This window comes from Cygnus olor, chromosome 2 (assembly GCF_009769625.2).
Source record: "Cygnus olor isolate bCygOlo1 chromosome 2, bCygOlo1.pri.v2, whole genome shotgun sequence".
Lineage (NCBI taxonomy): Eukaryota > Metazoa > Chordata > Aves > Anseriformes > Anatidae > Cygnus > Cygnus olor.
Genome location: NC_049170.1, coordinates 14,918,512 through 14,944,114, shown reverse-complemented (window position 1 = coordinate 14,944,114; position 25,603 = coordinate 14,918,512). Strand labels below are relative to the sequence as shown.

The following is a 25,603-nucleotide window of genomic DNA, read 5'->3' as shown; positions in this document are numbered from 1 at the left end:
ACATGTGGTAAATACATATACAGATGTTAAGAGAAGCAGGCAGTGCTTTCTTCTCTGCCCTTAAATAGTCTCTCACTCCTATTCGAATTACATTAGCATAAGGCCCAAGATAGGAAATATCACATTACTTCTCTACTGTTTAAACAAAGACTTTCACATCCCAGTGGATTAAAAAAATACGTTAGCTGAAAATCAGAAACTCCAGTTTACCAGCTCAATTCAACAGACTTTTAAAAACTAACAGCAAAACCAGCTACTGAGTTTGAAAGTCATGATAAAGTCATGATTTTCTGTAAAGAACAGAAAATAGCCCACTTTAGCTTATTTACTTTTTTTAGTTAAATAGTTCTTCGCTCCCTGGGTCTTGGCCAACAGAGTTGTAGCACTCATGGCACTTCACTTTTTTAGTTAAGAGACAGAAAGCAACATTAAAGCATTCTTTAAAATGGCCTTTTATAAATATACTGCATATGCCAAAGGCAAGGAAAGACTGCTTTAGGGGACAAAACAACCATTTGGCCTGAGAACGAATGAGTAGCACCTGTGTTTCAATAACCAATCCATCGCATCTGCAGACTGCCATGCCTAACATAACAGCATTGGACACATGTACATACACCACACCTATACACCTCATGATGTATGAGAAATGCACCAGTGCCTTACCTTTTCTCAGTTGTATACTGAGCCTCTTCCCTATCTTTTTGGTGTTATACCCACTGTTTGCAGTGGAGGTGAGAACTTTCTGAGGTGATGATACCAGGCCCGATGGTGGTTTCCCTGATGAATTCACACTATGAGGTAGCTGTGAGTAGGATTCTGTCTGATCGGACTGGTTACCCGCTCTAGACATTCTTTGTAACGTGTGAAGTCCAGAATTGTGAATAGTTTTGCCGTCAGTATACTGGGAATCAGGGCTGAAGCGGTTGGAGTAGTACGTGTTCTTCTCGCTCTGGGACAACTGTTCGTACTGCTCCTTACTTGCTGCAGGGACCACATGGAACCAAATGAACGGCGTACGCATGGCTTGGCGAAACATATGCTGTGCTCTAGGTTTCAAAATGAACAGAAAATTAGCAAATTAGGACTGGCATACTACAAGACATTATAAGCATAATTGCTGATGTTAATTAAGCAACATGAGCTGACAGACACATTGTGGAAAATCAAGCATAAACTGTAAAACCTGAATCTGTTCATTAGTCTACTCTGTCTGCTTTTTGCTAAGGTTTATTGCCTTAGGGTAACACAATGGTTAAATATGCTTAAAATCTAACATTCCAAATACTGTACTCAGAAGAGCAAAAATTTTAACCACAGCCTTGAAAGGCAGACAGTTCTGTGGCAGGATTACAGTGTCCTTTTGCTTTGAACCTTGATAATTGTTTCTTTAGATACAGTAATCACAGTGACGACAGAATTATTAAAATGAAAATTACAGTTTATACAAAGACTATGTATTTCCTTATTTGCTGAGAGTATATGCAGTCTTGCAAAAGAATCCAAATTACACTTCACTTTTTGTACATAAGTAGTCTTTCAGAACCCAACACTAATAGGAACAAAATGCTTAATCCTGCACAGATGGGCATTGGGCTCTAGGTCATGATGCGAAGTACACAAAGTCAAGAAGTCTCTTCAGACCTAAATTTTGATTCAGAATCTTAGAGCAAGCAGACACAATCTGCTTTTTACCATATGGTAAAGGGTTATATTCCAATACAGGTTAAAGAAATTTAAAAAAAAAAAAATCAGATACATATTAAAGTATAGGACGATCAGTCTAAGTGATATTCCTCTGGCTCTCAACATACTTATGTTTTCAGAACAATGTTATCATCTATAAAATCATATGTTTTCTGCATACATCTTTCCTGCTTTCTCTTTTAATTATCTGTGTGTAAACTACAACCTGATTTCAGTGTTAAAAGTCTTTCTGATTCACCTTCTCAGGATTCTACCGATTCCAGACTTCCACCAAGCAAGTATTTATGATGTCTTGAACTTCTCTAGAAAACTTCTCCATACAGTACCTTTAGTTTTCACACATACAAAACCACAAATATTTTTAAAACGTTAAAGTCTTCATGTTATCCATGTATATTGAACATGATGCATTACAAGTATAAAAGCAAAAATCATGTGGGAATTTCATGACAAACGCTTTATGAATGAAAGAAGAAAAAGTCTGTAACATTCAAAACCACAGCAAAATGAATTGAATAAGAAGCGTATATATTCTAATGACAGCAATTATCTTGAATTTTTGTAGTTTGGCTAATTGAAAACTACTAATGTCCAAGGCAAGCTTAGACAATTTTTTTCATAAATACTACATTGCCACAAATGACTTCATCATGCAGTGTTAGAAATTAAATATGGTAATGTAACAGTAAGTAAACTTACTGTTCAAATCTCCTGTTCCGAAGGTCTCCATCATTAATCCTGACAATACAATCATTCTCACGAAAAAGGTTTTCTTGTTCAGCTTTTCCACCTTTTTCCAACCGCTTTACTAGTAGCCCCAAGGTTCTGGAACATTAAGATTACGAGTGATTACAGATTTAACATTTTGCAGCATATAAAATCCTACTGGTTTAATATTTTATCATAATCATTATATAAACTAAATTTTAAACCATCTTTACCTGGGAGTAGGATACCAAAGTTTCAAATAATTTAAAAGCAATACCTGAATTACTATCCATTATCCATGAAACAAAGACCCTAGGTGAAACAAGTATGTCATTTAAAAGTAAGAAAGAGCAGGCAGCACGATGATATCAAATTCATTCTTGCAAAAGACCTAGATATTTGAAGAGTAGAACTTGGTTTCGTGAAGCACTGCACATCTGACAGCCATCATCTTTTCTGATGGTTAACTAAAGTTGAACAAGTTCAACTTAAGATCTGAATTTCTGAATTAGCAGAGAATACCACAGCCATCACTGCTACTCCTGTGCAAGTGAAATGTGGGATCATCTCATGTAATAACCACCTATAATGAAGGGACGGACACAGGATTCAGGAATTTCTTGTGAACCAAATGCATTTGTTGTAAACGTTAACTTTTCTTGCATAACAGCAAAGAGGAAATTAAAAACGTAAATGTCATTTTTAATTCAGCATATTATCTTCAATGAATTGGTTCAGTAATGACTGAAAACAATTAGTATCTAATAGCTTCTATGCAATGAGTTGATCACATCTGCTTAGTGCTTATGTACAATGTTGTCTTACTGACATTCATAGAAAGGAAATATAAATAAATGTTCAACCTGAAATTATGAAATGGATCCTGAAGAGTGGATTTCTGAGGTACTGATAGGACTGTGTGAAAAGTAAATGATGTTTCTATACCTGAACTCTAGGTTTGAAGAAGGATTCAGTCTTCAGGATTATTCTTGCATCGACACTGCATTTGTTTGTTTGTTTATTTTAAAATCAGCTTTACACTGAAATCCCATAGGACATATCAGAGGGTCAAATTCACAGCATCCAAGTCAACAGAATTACTTTTGAAAAAGTCACTTCAAGGCATGGTGTGGAAAGTCCTTAGCTGCATGGCAGAAATTGCAAGACCACATATGCCTTTTAGAACAAAACTTACAGTGAACATAGCACTTCAGTTCACACATACCTCAAAGAAAACGAGCAGTCAGTGATGCTTAAAAGGACTCCTCATGCACTTGAAAGTTAGATATGTACTTGAGCACTTCATCAAATGGGTCAGAAAAGCAAAATTAACTTTAACTTAGTATTCCACTTTAAATTCTTCATTTATCAAATTACCACCAACATATGCAAGACATTTATTTTACAGAACAGTCATACTGCTTCTTCTACAAGCCAGACGAAGGAGTAAGAGAAACAATATATATTTTTTTAATTATTTTTTTTTAGTATTTCCACTTTGGAACTTCCTGGAGACAATAAGATACAAAGTTGAAAGGATCTATACACGTAAACAGACTGAGAAAAACAAGATAAAGCATTTTCACAACACAAATCATCAAATGAAGTTTGAATCAGGCATTAACATTTAACTGACACTATTCTGTTTCCAACTGATACAGTATACTTTGCAAACACCTAGCATACTCTATACCTAACCTTCAACTCGTCCAGGTCCCATCAGAGACAAACCTTCAGTGCCCTCACTTGTTCCTGATGAACCACTGGGGTGCAGTCACTGATGCTAACTTTGATTGGGCTCAACTTGAGCTCAGCTGTTGCAATTAGCAATCTGTCTCTTCACAATAACAGTGGCAAACACAATGATTAGAAAGGTTCCATAAAGCTAGAGTATCAGTTCTCTAGAATACAAGCATTTCAGAAAAAAAGTCTTGAAAAACACAACAGATACTAGTATGTGTCTAGTCCTATCCTTCCCCATCCCAAGTTGATATTCTTTAGTTATTGAAAGTTCCACCTTTTGTAGATTCCTTCCAACAACCCTGTGTCTTCCATTATAATGAAAAAAAGAAGAAGAAAAAAAAACACCTTTGTTTGTTTCGTTTGTTTTCCCCAAAGCAAAAACCTAGCTAGTGATCACCTAGCTAGTGAAACACCTTTTAGGATATAATCTAGGAAGTATTATCTAGATATTTTAAGGTGTTTTCCTGTTTGCCTTTCCCACATTCCTGTAACAGTTTGCATGAAAAAAAAAAATCTACAGGTCCACAACAGTCAAACAATAGTTTAATGATCATATTGTGCTGCATTTATTATACTAAAATTCGCTCATAATAATGAGGAAGTGTCACAGAAGTTAAACAAAACAAATTTATAAAATGTTCATACCATCCCTTTTTCCTTCTATTCATTAATAAGTGTTGAATACCATCTCAGATTTTTACATCATCATAAATAATTCTAGAAAATAAAATTTTATACACTGTTTTTAGTTGCAGAAAGAACATAAATACTATTTATGAATGTTAATAGTATAAGTAATTCTAGTTCTCTAAGAAAATGAAAAATACTTGTATGCCTTCTCTACATGAGTTTTATCGGAATTTCAGTTTTCATACATTTAAAACTGATGGTTAGAAAACAAGTTTGGCTACTTTTTCACTTGTGAGTTGTTGAATTTCTCTGGGTAGACAATGTCTTTGAGCCCCAAAGGGAAGTTACTGAAGAGGTATCTCTAACAGGGAAAGAGCAAGCAAATACAAAAATCTGAGTATTACATTTGAGAGAAACTCTCCCACGGTATTTGAGGGGAAGAGGAAAGAACAACTGTGTATGCTCTTTCTCTTCTTTCACTTCATGCCCAGCAGTAGTCTGATGTGGGTGTGTTCCACTATAATGCCCACAGATACAAAATCTGGAGGTGTATGCAGTGGTTACATGAGAGCATACACAGTAACAGCAACAGGTCTTTTGCTTATATGGTTAAATATCAGAAATATCAAAATACCAACGTATTAAATATCAAAACATTCTACACACGCTACAGTACTATGGCAATTACAGTCAATATTACAGTAATAATACAAAATACAAAATTCTATGATTATTTTATCCCAACATCTTCATGTACTTATGAATACAAGGCAAGTGGTCTAGCATTGTTTTTTGCATAGCATTTTTCTTGAAAAACAACTTCCTACTGTTTTGCATTCTAAAGGAATATTAAAAAATTATTAATGCAAGACATCTTTATGCATGGTTTTTTTTTTTTTTTTGTTTTGTTTTTTTTTTTTTTACTTTAATTCACCTAAGTCCTTAAATCTAGTACAAATTGTACTAATCTTAACCAATGGTAAAATAATGTAACACATAAATGTGCTACCAGTCAAAATTGCAAATAATCTCATTAAACAAAGGCTACAAGTTCTACTAATGCAAGATTGCTCATCTCAGACACAACATATGGTGTTCATGAAGACTTCTCTTTTTAACAAATGTTAGAGCTAGGCTAACCAAGGCACATAAAGCTGAAGACACTTAGAACAGATCCAAAGCTGGATGAACAGCCTGAGTCAAATTTTAAACCAGGATCTTCACAGTGCCTGTCTTTTCATTTTTATTTTTATTTTTTTATAAACACATGGAACAAAGATCCCTTTAGACACAGTTCTGTAAACAATTTACTGAACACAGTTCTGCATAGTGTGGTGAACACTCCTAGAAAACATATATACCTGAAAATTTTAGTAACAAAAGCCTATCAATTTCCTACAGAATTTTTTCAGCATATTATGGTTAGGTGCAGGAAAATTACTCTAAAAAATGCATTACAGGGATTCATGTTTGTTGTTGCAGTGCCTGCAGATAAACAGGGTACACCTGCTATGGCAAACATGCAATAACCTAAACACTAATTGGATTTTGCTTTCCTGCCACGTGGTACCACCATTAATTCTGAAAAGTGGAGCTGTAAGCTCTACTACAGTTTCAGAATTACCTTTCCTACATTAGGAAAGCATATAAATTTTGACAGCCTATAAACTAATCTACTGTAAAATACAGAAGAGCATATATATTTGTTTGAACACAGCCATGTGGCATACAAATATATGGGTGCATTTGTATTTGCTTAATATTATCAGTGAAAGTCAGTCCACAAGTTTTCTGATGTAAGTTCTTCATTATAAATATCTTAACTTATAACTTCTTCAAGAATGGGGTTAGATGTTGTGTGAACCCCTGCACTCTGCAAACACTCCACAAGTCTGCAACCCTGTAGAAACAACACTTATAAATGGAAATTTGGTACCTGTGTTGTTTTAGACTAGCATTAGCTGACAAGGGGACAAAAGGGAAACAGTACCACAGTGCAAAGCTCTATCTTTGTATTTGTTTTAAATACATAATTGGGAATGTAAACAGCTTAGATTATATTAGCATTTGCACCACTGTATTTCCACAAGGTTCATTACTCTAATTATACAATTAAAATAAACTCAGCTACATGAGTTAACGCTTCAGTTCTAAGTATAAATTACAACCAATGATAAAACTAGAAATAAGCAGCAAGTGTTTTATTGATGTCTAAATTGCCTGAGTTTGTCTGAGTAGTTCTTTGAAATTGTGAACTCCCCACATGCCACCCAGCTGTATGGAAATGACGATAATTTGTCTTAATAAAAACTGACAGTGTAGATAGTGTGAGAGTAATAAAAATATTACTTCGAGCATCCAGACTATGATTCAGCCATCACTGCCCACTGCACGTACACACTGAAGTTATTTACCTCTTACCTACAAACTAACCGCACGTAATCAAATCAGGCAGAAGAGAAAATAACCAATTTAGATGTCTATGAAAGTCACTAACTTGAAAAGGCAAAAACTAGATTAAGGGGCAAAAATAATGACGGATTCAAAAACAGATGTGTAACAGTTTCACACAAACCATGCAACAATGAAAGAGCTCTGAGATGTTTGACGGGAACACAAACACGGTGCAAATTTCTTGAGACTAGGAGGTCAGAGTAGGCAAATCAGCTTGTTTGTTTAAGTTAAATAATCATGGCTGATCAATGCTAAATTGGACATGAACTCCTTTATACAACATTTATGTCACCGAGCTACTGTAGAGGCATTAAAATAACTTTGTCAGCTTTGATGCCTGAAGTCCGGGACCAATTTCCTATCTTTGGCAACTATTCCTCAGCTTCTTAGTTTGAACAATACTTCAAATTAAGTTTATACAACTTTTAAAAGGATGAGATCAGACAAAGAAAGCCTTGAATTCAGCTAAAAGAATGAAGGAATGGTACATTCACTCCATTGGAATCTTTTCCCAATGCATATGAAAACCATAGCTACTTCTGAGACTTAAAAGGCTGGAAATGCAGAAGAGGAATAAATGGAGATGCGGGTAACACATACCTACTAGATGATCAAATACAACGTGATTGTTAGAATGTCACCTTGAAGGCAATATTAAGGAATCTCAGCATAGACAATAGGCATTAGATGTGACTTCAGGGTTTTTGTGTCTTGAGGAAAAGAATAAAACTTTTACAGTGAAATATAAACTGCTTCATAAGTTCTAGACAGTAAAGGGCACTTCTACTAAAAGCAAAAAAAAAATAAAAATCAAAAACCCACAGAGCAGAAAAATGTGTAAGAATTTTCTAGCACAGGGATTGTGTATACATGAAGTTTTATTATGAAACTTTTTTTTTTTTAAATAAAATCTGTTAAATTTGTAATATAAACTAGCAAAAAGTAAGAAAATGCAGTCTCTTAGTTTTTTATCCTTCTGTGACTTCTTTAATATTTTTAGGACATTTAGGATATATAATCTAAAAACACAGACTAAATATTTTTAGCTGCCAGGTTTTAGACTTTATCATGGATTCCATAGCATGTTTTGATAGGAAGGACAGCAGGCAAAGCCCCACAAATTCACAGCTCTGCATCAAATAATATGTGTGCTATTTATTATGGGAAGTTCTTTCACAGTTTTTTTCAGGTGAATATTAAAATCCTTTTCTGTTCCAATAACACAAACTTCACAGTAGTCTTGGGACTATGGGGCTTTTCTCACTGCTATTCACAGAGATTTCTGATGTTATCTCATCTATTCCTTGTGTCAGTTGAACCTCCTCCCAAAGAAAGAGATGGCAGCATTTCAGAAGTGCAGCAAGGGTTTAGAGCTCAAAAAAATTCCAAAGTCTCATAAAAGTAGAAGAGGCCATATAACAGTAAATCATGCTATAATATGCATCAACATAACTTCTGCCATCAGTCAGGATTGCTCAAATGTTAAATTCTTAACAGACTGAGTGCTTGCTGTCCCCTCTCAGCACCTACTTTCTTCTGTAATAAGAAGGACAGACTGGTGCTAACAGCAATTCTGCACAGATTTAGATTTTTTTTCCCCTTATGCTTTCCTCTCATTGTTCTCATTCTTTTCCTCCTTGTTCTTCTCTTTAGGTAAACACTTTCCTGTTTACATTCTGTTCTTTCTTTCTGCTTTCATTTTCATGCCTCATATTCTGCTTAACACTGAACTTATACCATTATAAAAATGTGCAAGCTGATTTTGCAAACAAAACTTTTATCTTGAAAATTTTCACAGCCATAAGGTGATGAATATATAAACCCCTCCTCTCTTTTGACAAGGTGAACAAACTGTTACCCAAAGCATATGGTCAAAAGGGCCAATAAAGGACAGATGTATTTGTAGAGGTAAAAACAGAGGAATAGTAGGCAAATATATCCATAAAAGAAAGTGTTGACCATGTCTGGATAACAATAGTATATTTCCCAGAGAATAGCTGAGAGGGTTTTTTTTATTCATTAAGAAAAAATAATTATTTTTTTTTCCAGGAGTAGAAATAATCAGTAGCATCTCCATAGATGAAGCAGAGATCTTTACAAATTTTGTTCAAAATCATGAGCCAATACAGAAGACAGATTCTTACTCCAAACTGAAGCCTACCACAAAAGGCCATGAAAGAGCCAAATATTTCCTCAATATAAGCGAAAGACATAGTTGTGGCACATATTTTTTAAAGGTTTAGGGTGTTTGCTTTTTGGAGGGGAAGGAGGAGAACTGTATTAGTATGGTTTTACACTTTGGAAAATAAATTATCATTTTAAGAACCACTGCTTGTTAAAGTAACATTTTCAAAAGAGAATGAAAGGAAGTGGAAGAACTGAAAACACAGCATAACTGTAACTGAACACCAAACAAATATGAAACATGGTGGGCCAGTGTATAAAGCTATACACTAGGTTATATGATACATCTGATCTTTTCTTTTTTGACATGGCTGATCAAAGTCTTTTATTGACTTTGGTTTTGTATATTTAGGTTTCTAATGAGCAGATCCCCTGCTCAAGTAAGATTGCTCAGTGCAACACAGAGAAGTGGCTTTGCAGCCAGAGGATGGACAAAGAGCAGCCATGTGCTGGAGTGAGAAAGAAGTGGGCAGAAGAGCATCCCTGCCAAGCATCTGCTCTCCCTCTGAATCTAGCAAAAGTAAAACCAAGTGTCTATTATTTGTTCAAAAGAGATGGGGGCCCAGCAGTGGGGAAAAAAAAAGAAAAAAAAAAAACCACTAAGTCCTCCAAAACTGAAGATAGATGTGTTCCCTTCCCTCCCCACGCTGCAAGAAGGCAGCTGGAGAAAATGCCTTTGTTCTCACTGAAAGCATGTAGGGACGTGAGTACAGCTGGCAGTAAAGCAGCAGCACAACAGCAGTGTTTATAATCAATACTGAGCAGTGACCTCTCCTTTTCCTTCCACTACTACATACAAAGTATAGGAGAAATGCTCTGGAAGCAGAGAGGTCCTCTCCAACTCTGGCTGCTCCTCCACATTTAAGACGTGAACACAAGTATCTCCCCCCACCATTTTTTTCACTTCAGAGCAGACAAAGCTCGCTAGAGCAGCAGACACACAGCTGTCCCCAAATGAAGGAGGAAGCTGGAGACATCTGCAGTGAGAACAGAAACATCAAGCCAGGTCAGAGTGCTTGCTGACCCTGCACCAAAATAAAATTTGCTTATATTTGTGATAAATAATTTTTTCAACACACTTAAAAGCTTCAAACCCACCACTAATTACTATGAAAGTTAAGCTATTTTTCTGAGACTATGTTAGTGTTTTGATTAAGGACCCTAAATGCCAAATCTCTGCTTTACCAAAGTAAGCATTAGAGATGATGCATACTGTTTACTAATATGATCCCCAAAATGATTTTATTTGATTTTTTAAAGTAGAGGATTTTCTTTGCACTCTTTTCATAAACATTCCAGCTTGTCAGTTAATTCAAACAGGTTCACCTTCCCCAAAACCAGAATGTTTCACCTGTTTTTGCAACTTCATTTTAACGCATAGGACAATACTAAATATCAAAAGTATGATGATTGGTTTTTATTCCACTCTTATCAAATGCAGACACAGGAAGCCTTGGGTTTAGACTGTTGCTCTTTTTGAACATGTGGCTATAAACAGTCAGTGGGGAAATGTTGCCTAAATATCCACCTGAACTAAAGGAGCAGATTTATAATTTGTAAGAGTCCAAAAGGAAACATCCTTATAGTTCAGTTTCCCATGGGATCACACGACAACCCTGCAATTCCAACTCATTTTAAGCAGAGCCTTTACATTACAGAGTACAGTCAGTAAATTTGCATTTCTGCCTTTCTTAAAAAACATTCAATGTTCCACATAAGCCAAAGGCACACAATACAAGAATTAACGTTAACTAAGATAAAACACAGCAAGTTATGATTCAATTAAAATCCTACACGATACGTTACCTTCCACCTCGGGCACTGAAAGGCACTACATGGATTCCCAAAGGCCCACCGTCGTTGGAGACTTCTACGAGCTTTACCATATCACTGTGAGACAACGATGAATGAGGGAATGTGAACATGTACCGTGAATGAACCAGAAAACCCCACACAAACACACACAGAAAAACAAAAATGCTCCAGAAATTAAGTCATGGTGATGAAAGCATTATTGAATACTACATACCTGAATACTAATCTGATGGCATGAAAGGAGATCAATCAGCAAAAATAGTTCAATTAATAAAATAAGTGAAAAATCAAAGCAACTGATAATTAGTTTACTCTTATAAAAATAGGTATCATCATTGCATGAATGTTGTTTTATTTCTTCCTTATTCTGAAGTTAAATGTAACTGTACTGCCGAGCAGAAACATCTTAAACACCACATACAATTTTTCCCCTAAAGCCTAAAAGCTGATCATAGTACTAGCATGCTTTATTTGCTTATTGTAGGGAGACCCCATTCCAAGCCATAATATTTGTCTTTACAAAAATACCCTTTAATTAAATGAGAATTATTAAATTTATAATTGTTTAAATTCTTCTGGTTTTACAATGCATTTATTTGCTTTATTGTGTTTCCATATATTTTATTGAAAGCTTGCTGTATCTGTGTTTCCTTACGAGGCAAAGTTTCCACAGTAGGATTTAGCTATAACATTCCAAAACAACCACATGTCCTCCTGAAACAGCCATCCATCTAGTTTTCAGTTATACCTTTTGCTGTAAAGAGGGAAAAAGCAAAAGAGGAAAGTACAGGTTCAGAAAAGATCTGCAAAGATTCTAGAAATAGATTTGGACCAAATCTTCTGGTGAGTTTGAAACATGCACACAGCTGGAAAGGTGGAGTATAGCCCAGAGACCCTAAAGAGTTATAAATACCCAGATGAGAAAATAATACACGAAGGCCAAACCTCTTAGCAAATCTGGAAGAGACAGATCTGAACAAAAGCCACAATCTAAATTTTTGGATTATGCCTCTCTCTAGTATTACATACCTATCCCATATTTCCTGGCCCAATACATATATATGTATTATAAATACACACATCTTTGAGAAGTTTGTTTTTAATAAGCATACAAATCAAACTTAATCTAGAAATGGAGCAAGACCAATGCCCTCTGATAGCAGTAAAGGATTTTCTACTTCCTTCAATGGGCTCTTGATGATATGGTGGCCCATCATGAAAGCTTGCCATGCTTAATCTGGAATCTGAGAATAACCAGACCACATTTTGTTAGGAAGTCAACAAAAATCCTGTAATTCAGTTTGTTTTACATTTGTTCCACATTATTATTTTTTTTATATTCCTAAGGTAGGCCTCACATTTGTTTTATGCCCCAATTTATGTCTGGTTTTGACTCATTTTTGAAATGACACAATGGAATTTCTCTATCCCTGTTACGATTGTTTAGCTCAATAAAGTATTGAAAGTGTGGGAGAGCTGAGAGACAGCAGTCAGAAAAGTATTATTCTTCAGCTCCCGATAAACATTTTAAGACTGATACCATTACAGCACTTGGTAATGTTTTCTGTCCTAGTTTCTGTACAGGCTGATTTCATTTCTTTCTCACTGTTCATTAAGGCTAAATTTTCATTAACTTTCATGCAAATCACCTCACAGGAAACAAGCAACGTCTCTCACCCCAAAAAGGTCTACGAAAAAACATCTACTATTGGTTTTCCTATGGCCCCCTAAGATCATTTCTTCTGACTTTCCTGAGAAAAAACTGAGAGCTAAGGAAGAGAACAAGTAAAATTCATGGGATTCACTTGGAAATGTCCTAAGGGGAAAAACTGCTTAAACAAAAGAACATCAGCTTTCATAAGCAGACTACACCATCTAACTTCTTCTGTTGCTTGAGCCACTATCCTTCCTTTTTTCCAACATACACTCTAGGCCTACACACTCATTTTTCTTCTACTGTTTTTCTTACGAAACTCCATTCCAAATTCAAACGTTAAGCTCTGTAAAAGGGAAAATGAAAAGGAATGATCCCTTCCTACGAGATACCGTTTCAATTCTGCTTCTCACACAGATTTTCTCATGACTTTGAGCCAAGTACTTCAAACAAACACACAAAGTATGATATCAAAACAGAAAAGAATGAAGCAGCATATGATGAAAAGCCAGTGAGTTAGTTAAAAGCAACACCAAGAAGCATTCAATTTGACAGAAGTTCTGTAAACTCTATTTAGCAGGCAGCATTTTGAATTTACAATAGCTTTCGCAAATGGAATGGAGTAAAACTCAGCGTGTATTGTTTAATAGAAGTCACTGTGATCTTTATCTAACATTTAACCCCCCTGTACCTAATTTATACGTTAATTCAGAAATAATATGAGCAAAAGATTTATTTTTATTTCAAAATTAATTTTAATCAATTTTAAAGGTTTATTTTAAGGGTAGAAGAGATATTTTCTCATTAATTCCATTGTGAGATATGGTTCAGTTCTGTGCAATGAAATGCTGGTTTATCCTGTGATGAAATAAAATATCCTTTACTGAATTTTAAAAAACAGGAATTTCCCAGTCCTAAACAACGTAAGTTTTGATCCATTCACAAATTATAAGCGTTTGACTATGTAACTTATGAGACCCCGCACACATCTGTCTTCCGAGCAGACTGCGAACTGCTGACAGGTATTAAGAATTTCCTCTTTGAAATTCTTGCCTGTTGATTTATTTGTGCTAGCACTGACCCTATTCCTTCCGCCAAGTTTATTGAGTTCCATCACATAAGCATCTTCTCTGAGGCAGAAAATCAGCACTTAGCATCAGCACTTAGAAACGCCAAGCGTCCAATGTGCATCCTTGAGACAGGCTTTTTTAAACTGCTTAAAGACTGCCTTGAAAGGGTGCATGGAGCAAACTGCATAAAAACAAAACTACATATGACCTAAAAAAGGCTGTTCTGCTTGCTTAAGAACAGTATAACTCATATTATTCTGAGTTTTTTGCTAGTCTGTGTCCAGCCCCAAGACTCATCGTTGAAACAATGTGTTCTGCCAGTAACTTACTCCAGGGAAAAATTGGTCGCGTTTTCCAAACCAGTGTCTGCATGTCCAACAGGCTCAACTCTGCTGTTGTCCTCCTCTGTTCGATCCTCATCCTAGACAGCAAATAAAAAATAAAAAAATAAAAAATTAAGAAAATTAAATCTAGCTTTAATGGTTTCACTTATTGTAATAATGCCATTTTCCCATTTTCAAATGAGGGCGGTCTCCACAGTGGCAGCAGAAATGCGTGCTGCCACAACTACGAAAAATCTTTTCTGTTGCTACCTGAAACTGCTGTAAATTGTTTTCATCACTTTACGCTTTTTTGTAATATTTACAGTTTAGTCAGTTTTATGTCTTAACTTTGCTACATGTGTAAAATCAATGCTTCAGAAGCTATCACAGGCAGTATTTTTTTGAAGGCTCACAAGTTAAGACAGAAAAGCAGCCGACAGCCAGCAGTGTGGGTGCAAACTCCCTCAGAGCTCTCTCCAGGAAGGTTACTGGGAGCTCCACCAAATACACATGGTAGCTCGCTGAGGCTCCTTTGCGAAGTTAAGAACACTAGAAGAAACTGTGGCTCGTGTAATTCTATAAAGTACCAAGACCTCTTTAAACATTTTATCGCAGCCCATTATTAATGGCATGCCAGGAATGGCTGACATCAAAGAGTTACATGAGGCTTTAATGCTAACCAATTGATTTTGTTTTTAATTTGACTTTCCAAAAAGTACATGCATTATTCACCAAATGTATAATTTTCATGTCAAAGTCGGGAATGCTGCACGTACAAATTTAGGCCAGGGTAATTCAAGGACTACCAGTAAGATGACCTACAACCATTCCTATTATGGCTATGTTACTCATTAGAAGCTTATGGTTTTAATTACCCGTATGACCAAAGAGAAAATATGACAAAGTGTGAGCAGTAGGATTCAAACACAGACTGAGATTCTAGAGTCAGAGCAATCAAGTCAATAAAATAATAAGTGATAGGTTATGAGTTCACCACACAGTGTCAGACAATATATTAAATTATTGAAGAGATATTAAAGCAAGGCAGAGGCAGTTGGTAATGTCCAATTGACATTTCCACTGAGAGTCTGCAAAAGCAGGAGGCTGGCTACAGCAGGCTCCCATGAGCTGTAGATATGCCTCGTGCATCCTGGATAGCAGCGCGCTGCGTGAAGCCGAGCTACTTGAAGATTGATGATCCTGTGTTTTGAGAGGCTTTAATATGCACTTCTTCGTCATCTATCTCTGTTAAGCACTAGGCAAGTAATACATTTCAAAGGTTAACCAGCATCTTGAACCTACCTAGAACTACATTATGAACGCAAACAATAACTCAAAATAAAATATTTTCCATATAGCAGAAGTTGCTTATAAACCCACTATAAATGATAACCCATAAAATTCATAAATATGTCATAAGCTAATGTTTATACTTATGTATTTACTGATTTCAGGTGAAGTTCTGTATGTACAACTGAGTACAAGGAATAAAGGTTAAAATTAAATAAATATTCAAATCTTCATTGCGATTATAAGGTTACATACAGTTTGGGTAGAAAAAAAAAAACAGAAACAGAAACAGATGATAGGGAAATCAGAACATTTGCAGTAGTTTCCCATTAAAAAGAAGTGTTTCACCCTGTTTCCTACAGCATCTTACAGAACCTTGTCATGGGTTTCTTGATTTGAAGTTAGGGACGCTGGTGGTTATAGAGACCTATGTAAGTATTTATTTTGCAGTGGAGTTATTATCTGTAAGTCTAAAATCAGAGTTACTGAAATAATACAATTTTGAATCTCAGCTATATTAAGAAGCCATCCCAAATGTTATTTTCTTAATGCAGCGTTTTTGGCAATTTTCTATGTGCAGGCTTTTCAAGCAAACATACAATTAGTATTTACATGTTTAAGAAGAGACTGAAATAACATCCTACATATTATAAGGATACACCCCCGCTAACAACAACAAGAAGACTGGCTTTACGTTGTGTCATTTTAGCAAACACATCGATGTATTTGCCATATAAGCATCATTCATCTTGCATCCTACATTGTAGCATCCTTCAAACCCATGATTGTTTCCCTCGACTATTTTAAAGTGTCTGTATGTACACAAACTTCCCCTTGTCCTACTCGGTGTTTGGGGTCTTCCTTTGGACTTGCTCTTGACAGACTCACTTCTGGGGTCCTCCTTTGGTGTTTGGTATGCACAGCAGGGTTACAGCCCACTGTGCACAACAGACCTGATAGCATCCCTGCTCTCTTCCCCAGAGCCTCCTAATTATCGGCTCGTACTTAAGCCATTCCACTCTTTGCATGTCCCATTTTCTATCTCTTCAAGAGGTTTCTTCTGCCACAGCAGAAGCACCCCCTGCCTGACCCGGGATGAAGGCCACAACCAACTTACCTGCCTGCTGCTAGAGCCTATCTTTTAAAATTAGGATGTGACACATCAAAAACTGCAAACCACAAGCTATCTGGCATGACCACATTTAGCTTTGTGCCTTTCTTTCTGAGAATTATAAACACAGTCAGTTTTGGACCAGACTCACTGTCAGTTATCCAAGCAATTAAGAAAAAGCGGCTCCCACACGCCTGTGTCTGGCTTCTCCCGGGCAGCAGACAGATCTGTATCAACAACATGTATGTGCCTGTAAATAGGTGCTCAGAGAAGGAATCACAGCCCTAACTAAAGTACTGCCATAATCAACAGATGCATGATGTATCCTTTTAAAAATCTTTAATATTACAGTAATCAGGCACTCTTTTCTTCTCAAAATAACACAGATTTTGATTTACATCGAAGTGAACGGAGAGAAAAATTGGACACCTGCAGAGGGATTTGACTTAAAATTCTGATTTACTACAAAAAGTAACTAGCTGTGAAAATTTCTGCATCTAGCAATTATTTCTTTATTTGGAAAGTACTTTTCTTTTGAAAGGCAAATTCCACCTGTACGTGCTATCACAAGGTAAACCAAGGAAAAGGACATTTAGAAGAGCAAGAAAGTTTCTCAGAGCCCAAATGGATATTATTGCAGACATTTTTCAGAAATACGTGATTTGAGCAAACTCCCAAACTCGTGAGGTTTCTTTATCTCTAAACATCACCGATACCTGTTATATCAAAAGGTACAGCTTCTCATGAAATTAACACACAGCCACTAAAGACAGAATGATTTATTTTTCCAAAATTGAAATAAAGTAATAAAAGGTCATTTCATTTTTAGAGCACAGAAAAAAATTTAAAGCACCTTTTCCAACGTACTTCTGTAAACCTAATGTGTTCAGTACAAAATGCCATCAGTTCTCTTTCACTGTTAACTGAGGAGACTCACCAGAGTGAGGGCTTCTCACCAGAGTCTTGCTGTGCCACAAGACTCAGATGCAACTTTCCATAAAGCTCATATGCCATATATTTAGGCTACTAAGACAGAGGTTAAACAATATATTTATGACTTTGAACAATGGCATCAAAAAAAAGGCAAAAATCTTAAAAATAATAATAATAATTAGATAGGTTAAGAGAATTAGGGATTTCAAAGACTTATTCCTACATTTAGTTGCGTCTGTCCAAAACTGCTGTCTTATAACAGTTAAGACTTCTAACAGTGAAGTCACTACCGGTCACTTCTTAATTTTCAAACAAGCACTCTTCCAGAAATCTGTGCCGTTCTATGCAATTCTGATGGCCTCTCCAGAAACATAAGCAAATCTACTTCATTTTCGTTCTTCACCTTCCCTTCTGAAGCTCTTCTTTTGACAACTACCTGCAGAAAACTCAACAGCAGCTACAGAGTCTGAATAAAGTTAGCCCTTCACTTACATTTCTCCATGTTTCCTTGGTGTATTCTTCACCTCCAGGCAGGTAGGTGCTGCCACATCTACTTCAGCCAGATACAATGGGAAACAGGTTCTAAGACATGTAAGGGTTATGTATACATCTGTCTTCTCTGAACAAATTTGATAGCAATTTCTCCATTCTATCAATAACTGAAAAAAGGGAGTGAAAGGTTTGTTTTTTTTTTTCCCCAATTCAGAGTGAAACAAGAATTATTTCATTGTCGTTCAGAAAGTGAATGGATATTTTAGCGACAAGGGTAAGAAAAGAGTAAAAAAAAAAAAGAGTAGCTCTGTTTTCAAATGGTTTGAACACCGTAGAGGAAGGCCTGCAACACTGACTAGAGTAAGAGGAAAAAAACCTGAACAGTCACTTGTTATGCAAACAGCAACTGTCTCCTGCACTGAACAAATCCAAGTAAACATTAAAGAAAGGGGAGCTGTACGTGAAGATTTTCACATTACACATGTCCATGGAGCTGTGCTAAGGTTTCACTACCAATCTCATTTCTGCACATTTTCCTTGTTCACTTCTGCAACTTACAGCATTAAATTCATTACTCTGGCTTCTGCACCTCCAATTACAGGCTCCCTCTGCCAAGCCTGTGCCTTCCTGCCCTGATTTTCCTGTTAACTTACACTTAATTTAGACAGCTTAATCCTCCACCTTGTCAGAAGGGGCGTTCAGTATCCAGGCCTGGCTGCAGCCCGCAGCAGACGCCAGCCGGCATCACGGCCAGCCCAGCTGCACCGCCACATCCGTGTGGGGGAAAGAGAAGGCTTTGAGCAGCCTCATCAGCCTGCGGTGGCAAAGACTCGAATGTTTTCAGTGACAAGAGAATACCTGGGAAATTTAACTGTAAGCTGTAGTAAATCTGTTCTCATTGTACACAAAGCAACTTTTTCTCCAACTCAACAACGAGATGAGTTGACACGGGTACACAAGGGCTATACAAAGAAAGAGTCTTTTACAACATAATTAAACCCATTTTGTATTCTTAGTAGTCTGCAGAGTAACTGCAGCAAAGTATTTTGATGTGGGTTGGCTGGTCTCATCATACAGCACTTTCAGCTTTTCTCCTAGTGTTATCAACAGAAAGCAGGGTCCTGAAATGGCGGGGAATTGCCACCATTAGGGCAAACATGCAGAGCTGCCAGTGTGAGCAACGTATGATAAATGTATCTGACATACACACCTCTACAAATAGAAGCCTCTCAATACACAGCCTCTGTGTTTTGGAAGGAGCAGTCAAGCTTGTTTGTTTTCTAACATTTATGTTTTACATCTTAGTGTAGTGAACTAAAGTACCGTGAATACTGAACAGAAAAGAAGAGTATAAAACTTCAACAGATACTTCAGATTGTAATGTAGAGAAGGACACATTATCAATAAAGAAAAGCTCCTGAAAGACTGTATACCAGTATTTTTTCCCCAGCTGGGACACAACAAAAACAATGCTTATGTTATTAAAACATGCCCTTCCCTTCATCTTCCCCCTTTTATTCTCTTGCTCTTCTCTGTAATGATTATAGAAGAAGAGACCATATTTGCTATTAGTCTCCTGGCAGCCACATTTTATAAATGTTTGTTTGGTCCTTGCAACATAAAGTAGGTTCTCTCTCTGTATGATCAGGCTTGATAGGAAACAGCTCCTAAGGGACCTATTTCCTGTGTCTTAACTAGCACAAATATACCAGCATCAGGCTTTTGTGCTAATGTTCTCACTTCTTGATTAACTAGCCAAATCTCCAGAGAAGGGCAATTTTCAATCAAATCTGAAGAACGGTTACAAAGATCACATGGGGAAAAAACAAAAGTTATTGAATAAAAAGTAGGGTTTCTCCCTCTTGCACACAAACATATACATGCACCTATAATTAGATAAGAGCTTTGTGTAATCCACATCAGTTCTATACGAGGTGCACTGCTATTATCAGCAATCCAGGGAGAGAGAGGAGAGGGAGAAACCTTACATTAAATCATCATCCACTTAAAACACAAAACAACAAAAACAGCTGATTTTTTTTTCTTTTTATAGAGATTATTCTTCTTACATGTCAGTCAATCCTGTGTTGTTCACACCCTTGTGCAGCAGGGTCACCCCACAATTGGAAATGGCAATATCCATATAGTTTCTATATGCCTCACTACTCCAAAATGAAATTTGCCTTGCACAGTCGAATCACTGAATAGCTATCACATAGACACAGAGTAGCACAGAATGGAAGGGATTTCCTGGGTCTCCTGATGAATATCAAATTCATCCCCTGCTATCACAAGCAATCATCTCTTATTTCCCATTTAATAAACGGATCAAGCTGAGCCTTAAAACTGCCTGGCTTCGTGATGGCACGATTTCTATTGCGAAATGCCTTAGAAGGAAATGTTTTTACAGGTATAAGAGAGATGTATTTTATTTGTTTTTGTCCAAAAGAAACAAAACACCAGATAGTCAGCAAAGATAACTAGTTTGATACAACCTCCCTTTGACAATCCTGTACAACACTCCATTCAGTTTTGACTAACTACCATTTCATTTCATGCCTAATGACTTGTCTTAAAACATGTATTTAAAGCCTTGTAATACTAACAAAAACTGGACAAGCCCTGAAGTACCTCAATTATTTTGTAACATGTATTAGTTTAGAGGTTTACTGAAGTCCTTGGGGGCCCTTTGGGGCTCAACAATCTCTGATATCTCACTGAAGTCATATTCTTCTATTCTGTAACAATTACACCATGTACATCCCTATAACACAGCTAGCAACACTAACTACAGGAGCACAACACAAATAGTGCTTGCCATTTAAAGTCGCTTTCACTAAAAAACCTTTTTAATGGATTATACACAGCTGTCTGTTAACTCTTTTTTATAGATGGTGCTGCAGACAGCACTGACATCCATGAGAGCCCTCAAAGAGTTTTAGTGGATTCGACAAAAGGTTTTCTCACTAGATAAGTTAACTTGAGACATATTGCTGGTTCTGCTTCTTTACAGTAAAAAAAAAAATCTTGGGCAAAATATGTATTAGGGACATTTGCCTTCACTACTGCACATTATTAAAATTCTTAAATTTAAAAATGAATTGAAAATTTGCAGCAAAAATTTTAGTCTGATGGAGCATTCACCAAATCCTCCTGTGTTCCTCAATAAAAAGCATACGAACAGAAAGGAGAACCAGCCAAACATGAATAGGCACTGAGCAACCCTGCCAAGCACCAGCTCTGCAGCACGCACTGCAGGCTTCCCCCGACCCTCCTGTGGCACAGCCAGTCCCACCGTACCTGCTACTGTGGCTCTTTCTCTAAAGGAAGGGGCTTTACCATGACCCTACAGTGATAGCTCAGCAACAAACAGAAAGAAATGCATTAAAACTCTTTTTTGTTGTTGTTTCTGATCAAATGTGTTAGTGAGAATTAACGTTGCTAAAGGGTCTATGCCTACCAGCAGTGAAAGAATATTGCAAAATAAAAGATTTTGCAAATACTGAAGAAACTCAGCAAAGCTGTACAAGGGAAAGGGCACAAAATGGGATCAGACAAAGAAAATGGCTAAAGCATTGCTAATTCTCAAACATAAACTAAAAGATGGGAGATTTAGATTAGATGTTAGGAGGAAATTGTTCACTCAGAGGGTGGTGAGGTACTGGCATAGGCTGCCCGGAGAAGCTGTGGATGCCCCATCCCTGGAGGTGTTCAAGGCCAGGCTGGATGGGGCTTTGGGCAACCTGATCTGGTGGGAGGTGTCCCTGCTCATGGCAGCGGAGTTGGAACTGGATGATCTTTGTGGTCCACCTTCCAACCCAAGCCATTCTGTGATTCTATGATTTCTCAGTGTGCACTGTAATTATATTTCATAAACCGCATTCAGCATTTAGGTGAAAACTACATTAGTATTCCCCTCGCCAAGCAGCATCCTGCTCTACAATGTTTCAGTGACGTCTCCGGGACTACTGGCAGTGCAAGGTGCTCGGCAGAGTGAAAAGGTGTACTGTAATCTACTAATTTATTTTTACTGTAATTTGATAGCTACTGTAACAAATTCATAGAGCACGGTTCCTCTACGGATGACAAGTATCAAGTGGATAAAAAAGATGTGCAGTTCTTCCAACCAGACCATATTTAAGGGACTTTTCAAAAAAGACTAGCATTATTGTAGCACAGTAACTATTTCGTGGTATGTCATTTTGCAGCAGCTCTTATCCCACAAATAATATGTACTGTCATAATAGTCAGAGCATATTAGAAAATATTATAATAATTCAAAGCTCCGAACTTCTGTTCACTTATAAATGGGAAAATTGTTCCCAAATTTAACCTTAGAACATCTTGATAGTCTATTTATTATATTAAAGAGACTCAGGATGAAGGGAACATTGTGTCTTTTCTCAACTTCTGCACTGTTTTGCTAAACAATAATGGCAAAATTCACTTAAAAGTGTGTTTCATTATTAGTATGTTGGGGATAATACTCCAGTTTTGCAAAAGAGCTTTGAGATTTTGGATGAGGTACTTCTAAAAGCAATAGCATTAAAACAGATCTTAAATGTCTCAGCAGCAGCTTAGGATGTTGAGCCACCAAATGCCTGTTCTGGCTGGAAGATACCAGATGAGCTTCACCTCTACATTTTCTGATCAACAGCTAACATTTGCAGTTCATAACCTATTTTTTAAGCTTTTTGTTAGATGCAAAGCATCTGAAGGATTACAAAATTCAAGACATTTCATTACCTAATTGATTTGTGAGACAGTTCACTTACAGAGCAACGTTATGAGCAGAAACGCCCAGCCAAGGTTGGGGATGACCTGACGGGCCATTTCAGTGCCAATAGTGCCGCCTATCGGTGAGCCCACTGAAATGAGGTTTTAGAAAGCAGTGTGGTGACAGAAAGTCAACCAAAAGGTTAGATGTAACCAGAAAGTACTACTCTCGCCTTTGGTAAATATTTGATATATGTAAAATGTGGAATATTAAATTTCAATATCAACTAAAGCATCTAAAGAGCTTTCTGAAGATCTGATCGATAACAAATTCTAGATGTTTGCACTGTGTCACAAAGAGAAGTAGTTATCTTATAGATCTATGTACAACTATATCAAATTACCTCAGATTGATTGTTGTCCTAAAAATAAAACGGGTTCATTTCATGTAACTGCCTGGTTAAAGTTTTTATTCTGGATTCTGTTTTCTCCCAGGATTCAAAACATATCTGTGGAATAAAAGTTTCACAGACGAAAGTCTATATTCTTTGTTTGTTTTAAATAGGGCTTATCTACAGACTATTTCCATGTTTGAATCTCTGAAATTTTATACTCTTTCTATATGATTCATAGACTGACACAGAGACCACCAAGATCAGTGTAAAACAAATACTAGGGTCCATATTAAAGACAGATTCAAAGTCATACTTTGACATCGAAGTCATAGGAAATATTTTTAATTGAAATAGTTATCACCATTATTTGAAACAAGGCCACAATTATAGGTCAGCATGTAATCAAATTCCCCTGGAAAGTTTAGCCCAAAGGCCAGGCCTGATTGTGTACAGGCTCTTTTATGACCTACCTTGAATAACACAAGGATTGCCTCATGTACAGAGACATCCCCACATGGTGAGCCAACATGAATGTGGCTCTTGTCATGTAACAAATCCTCTTTTGATTGATGGCATCCCATACCGTTTATTTTATCTTTCCTTATGCTAATACATACATATGTACCTATGAACCTACATATGTACCTATGTACCACCACCACCTCCGATTAACTTATATAATACCTACATATACAGAAAAAAATCACCCCTGCATTGGCAGAAGGTACTTCATTTGAACTATTTCATGACGGGAGTGATTTTTTATAGCACAATGTACTGTTTTCTTTAGGAACTTGAGTTCTTCTTACTCCACAATTCCATGTTATAGAGATCTGGGATTTCATGACCAGCAAACAACAAAAACATTCATTTTATATGGAGAAGTTGACATTTCTAGGAAGAAGAAAAAAAACACTACAATATACCTCTAACATGGAGAGTTACTATGGCATCCAGGAAACAAACATACGTATTTGTTGGCTTCTAAATATGCATACATATTTAGAAGGCCACAACAACAATGACAGTATTTTGTTCTTGAAGAAGAAATAAGGTACTCTGCACGGGTACAACAACAGTGTGTTTGTTTTTTCTATTGAGTAGTCTGAAGTAGGTCAGGTTAGGCATGTCCATTAGTTCTCCTAAAAATAGATCCACACTGAGTTCACCTGCTTGTAACTAAAGTAGAACAACAGAATTTTAAATATTTTTTCCTTTAATCTGACAAGTTAGCTTATTCTGTATGTATACAATTAAAAAAAAAAAGTCATTAAATCCTGCGTGATTTTTAAAAGCCAAAGAAATGACAATGAATACATGAAACTGGGACATAGTTTTTTCCCCTGCAGAAAACCAAATGTCCATGCCTCCACCTATAAGTTTAGAGATCTGAAAGATTTCTGCAGAGATGTATTATAGATGAGTCACATAGTTTCCCCTTGATATTGAGACAAAGGAAAGGAGAAAATTCTGCATAAATCACTTCACATTTTCCCTGTAATGTTCCTGAATATATTACTATTCACCTCACCTTTTCAAAGACCATGATTTTCATCCTTCTGAGGATTTTTTTTTTTTTTTAGACACAAAAAGCATTTCTTATTTAGCAACTTGAATTTGTCATTAGGCAATTTTCAAACAGGTCTCATAGCTCTTTTATCCTTATTCATTTCTTTTTTTCTTTTTTTAATCTGAAATAGTCCCTTGTTGCTTGATTTGCAGATCTGTATCAGCATGCAAGGATTTCACTAGCTTCAGCTAAGTACAGAACAGTTCGATCCCCTTGAGTACTGAACGTAGAGTCAATTTAGAGGCAAACTAAAAGAGTAGCACTCTGTTCTCTGTCACAGAAAACATCATTTTACTCACATGGGCATTTTAATAACAAAATTCGATTCTGGATATTTTTCTCAGCATGCCACAAGACTGTTAAGAGATGACATCAGACTGTTTATTAAAGATTTTGCTTTTTAAAAAGGCTGTTAAAATACAATAAATGTTTACCAAGACGATAAAAGTCCTGACATCAGTGGGAGTTTAAAGTTGGCATGTATTCTTAACTTTGAATTTCATCTAATTTAGGAAACTTAACTTTCAAAGGTTTTGCTTTTGTGTTACTAAAAATCACCCAGTTAACTTAGCCCAAAGAGTTGGAAAAACATAATTATACGATTTTATCATTTTGCTTAAAGGAAAGTACATGGTTTTCCTCTCATTTATAGGGATTTATCGTTAGTTCTAGTTTGCTAGGATTTGGTAACAAATAGTCTTGATTCTTGACTTTTTTTTAAGTCAAAATGTAAATTGTAATTGCTGCAATGAAACAATACCCATGCATCTGTTTTAAAGGTCTTCTGTGTTACACATCGCACAGATGG

The 25,603-nt window shown here is 36.4% G+C and overlaps 1 protein-coding gene across 27 annotated transcripts in view; it reads right to left on the bottom strand.

Moving 5' to 3' along the window:
* Positions 1–25,603, bottom strand: part of PARD3 (par-3 family cell polarity regulator) — a 453,149-nt gene that overhangs the window by 215,685 nt on the left and 211,861 nt on the right. For 18 of the 27 annotated variants that reach the window (XM_040547011.1, XM_040546989.1, XM_040547015.1 and 15 more), the window contains 4 exons: positions 14,295–14,386; positions 11,233–11,316; positions 2,407–2,532; positions 667–1,049 (listed from right to left, as the gene is read on the bottom strand). In XM_040547011.1, coding sequence (XP_040402945.1) covers positions 667–1,049; positions 2,407–2,532; positions 11,233–11,316; positions 14,295–14,386 — 685 coding nt within the window. Of the gene's footprint in view, positions 1–666; positions 1,050–2,406; positions 2,533–11,232; positions 11,317–11,455; positions 11,468–14,294; positions 14,387–25,603 lie in introns of all 27 variants that reach the window. The other 9 variants (XM_040546998.1, XM_040546987.1, XM_040546992.1 and 6 more) reach the window with 1 other exon arrangement.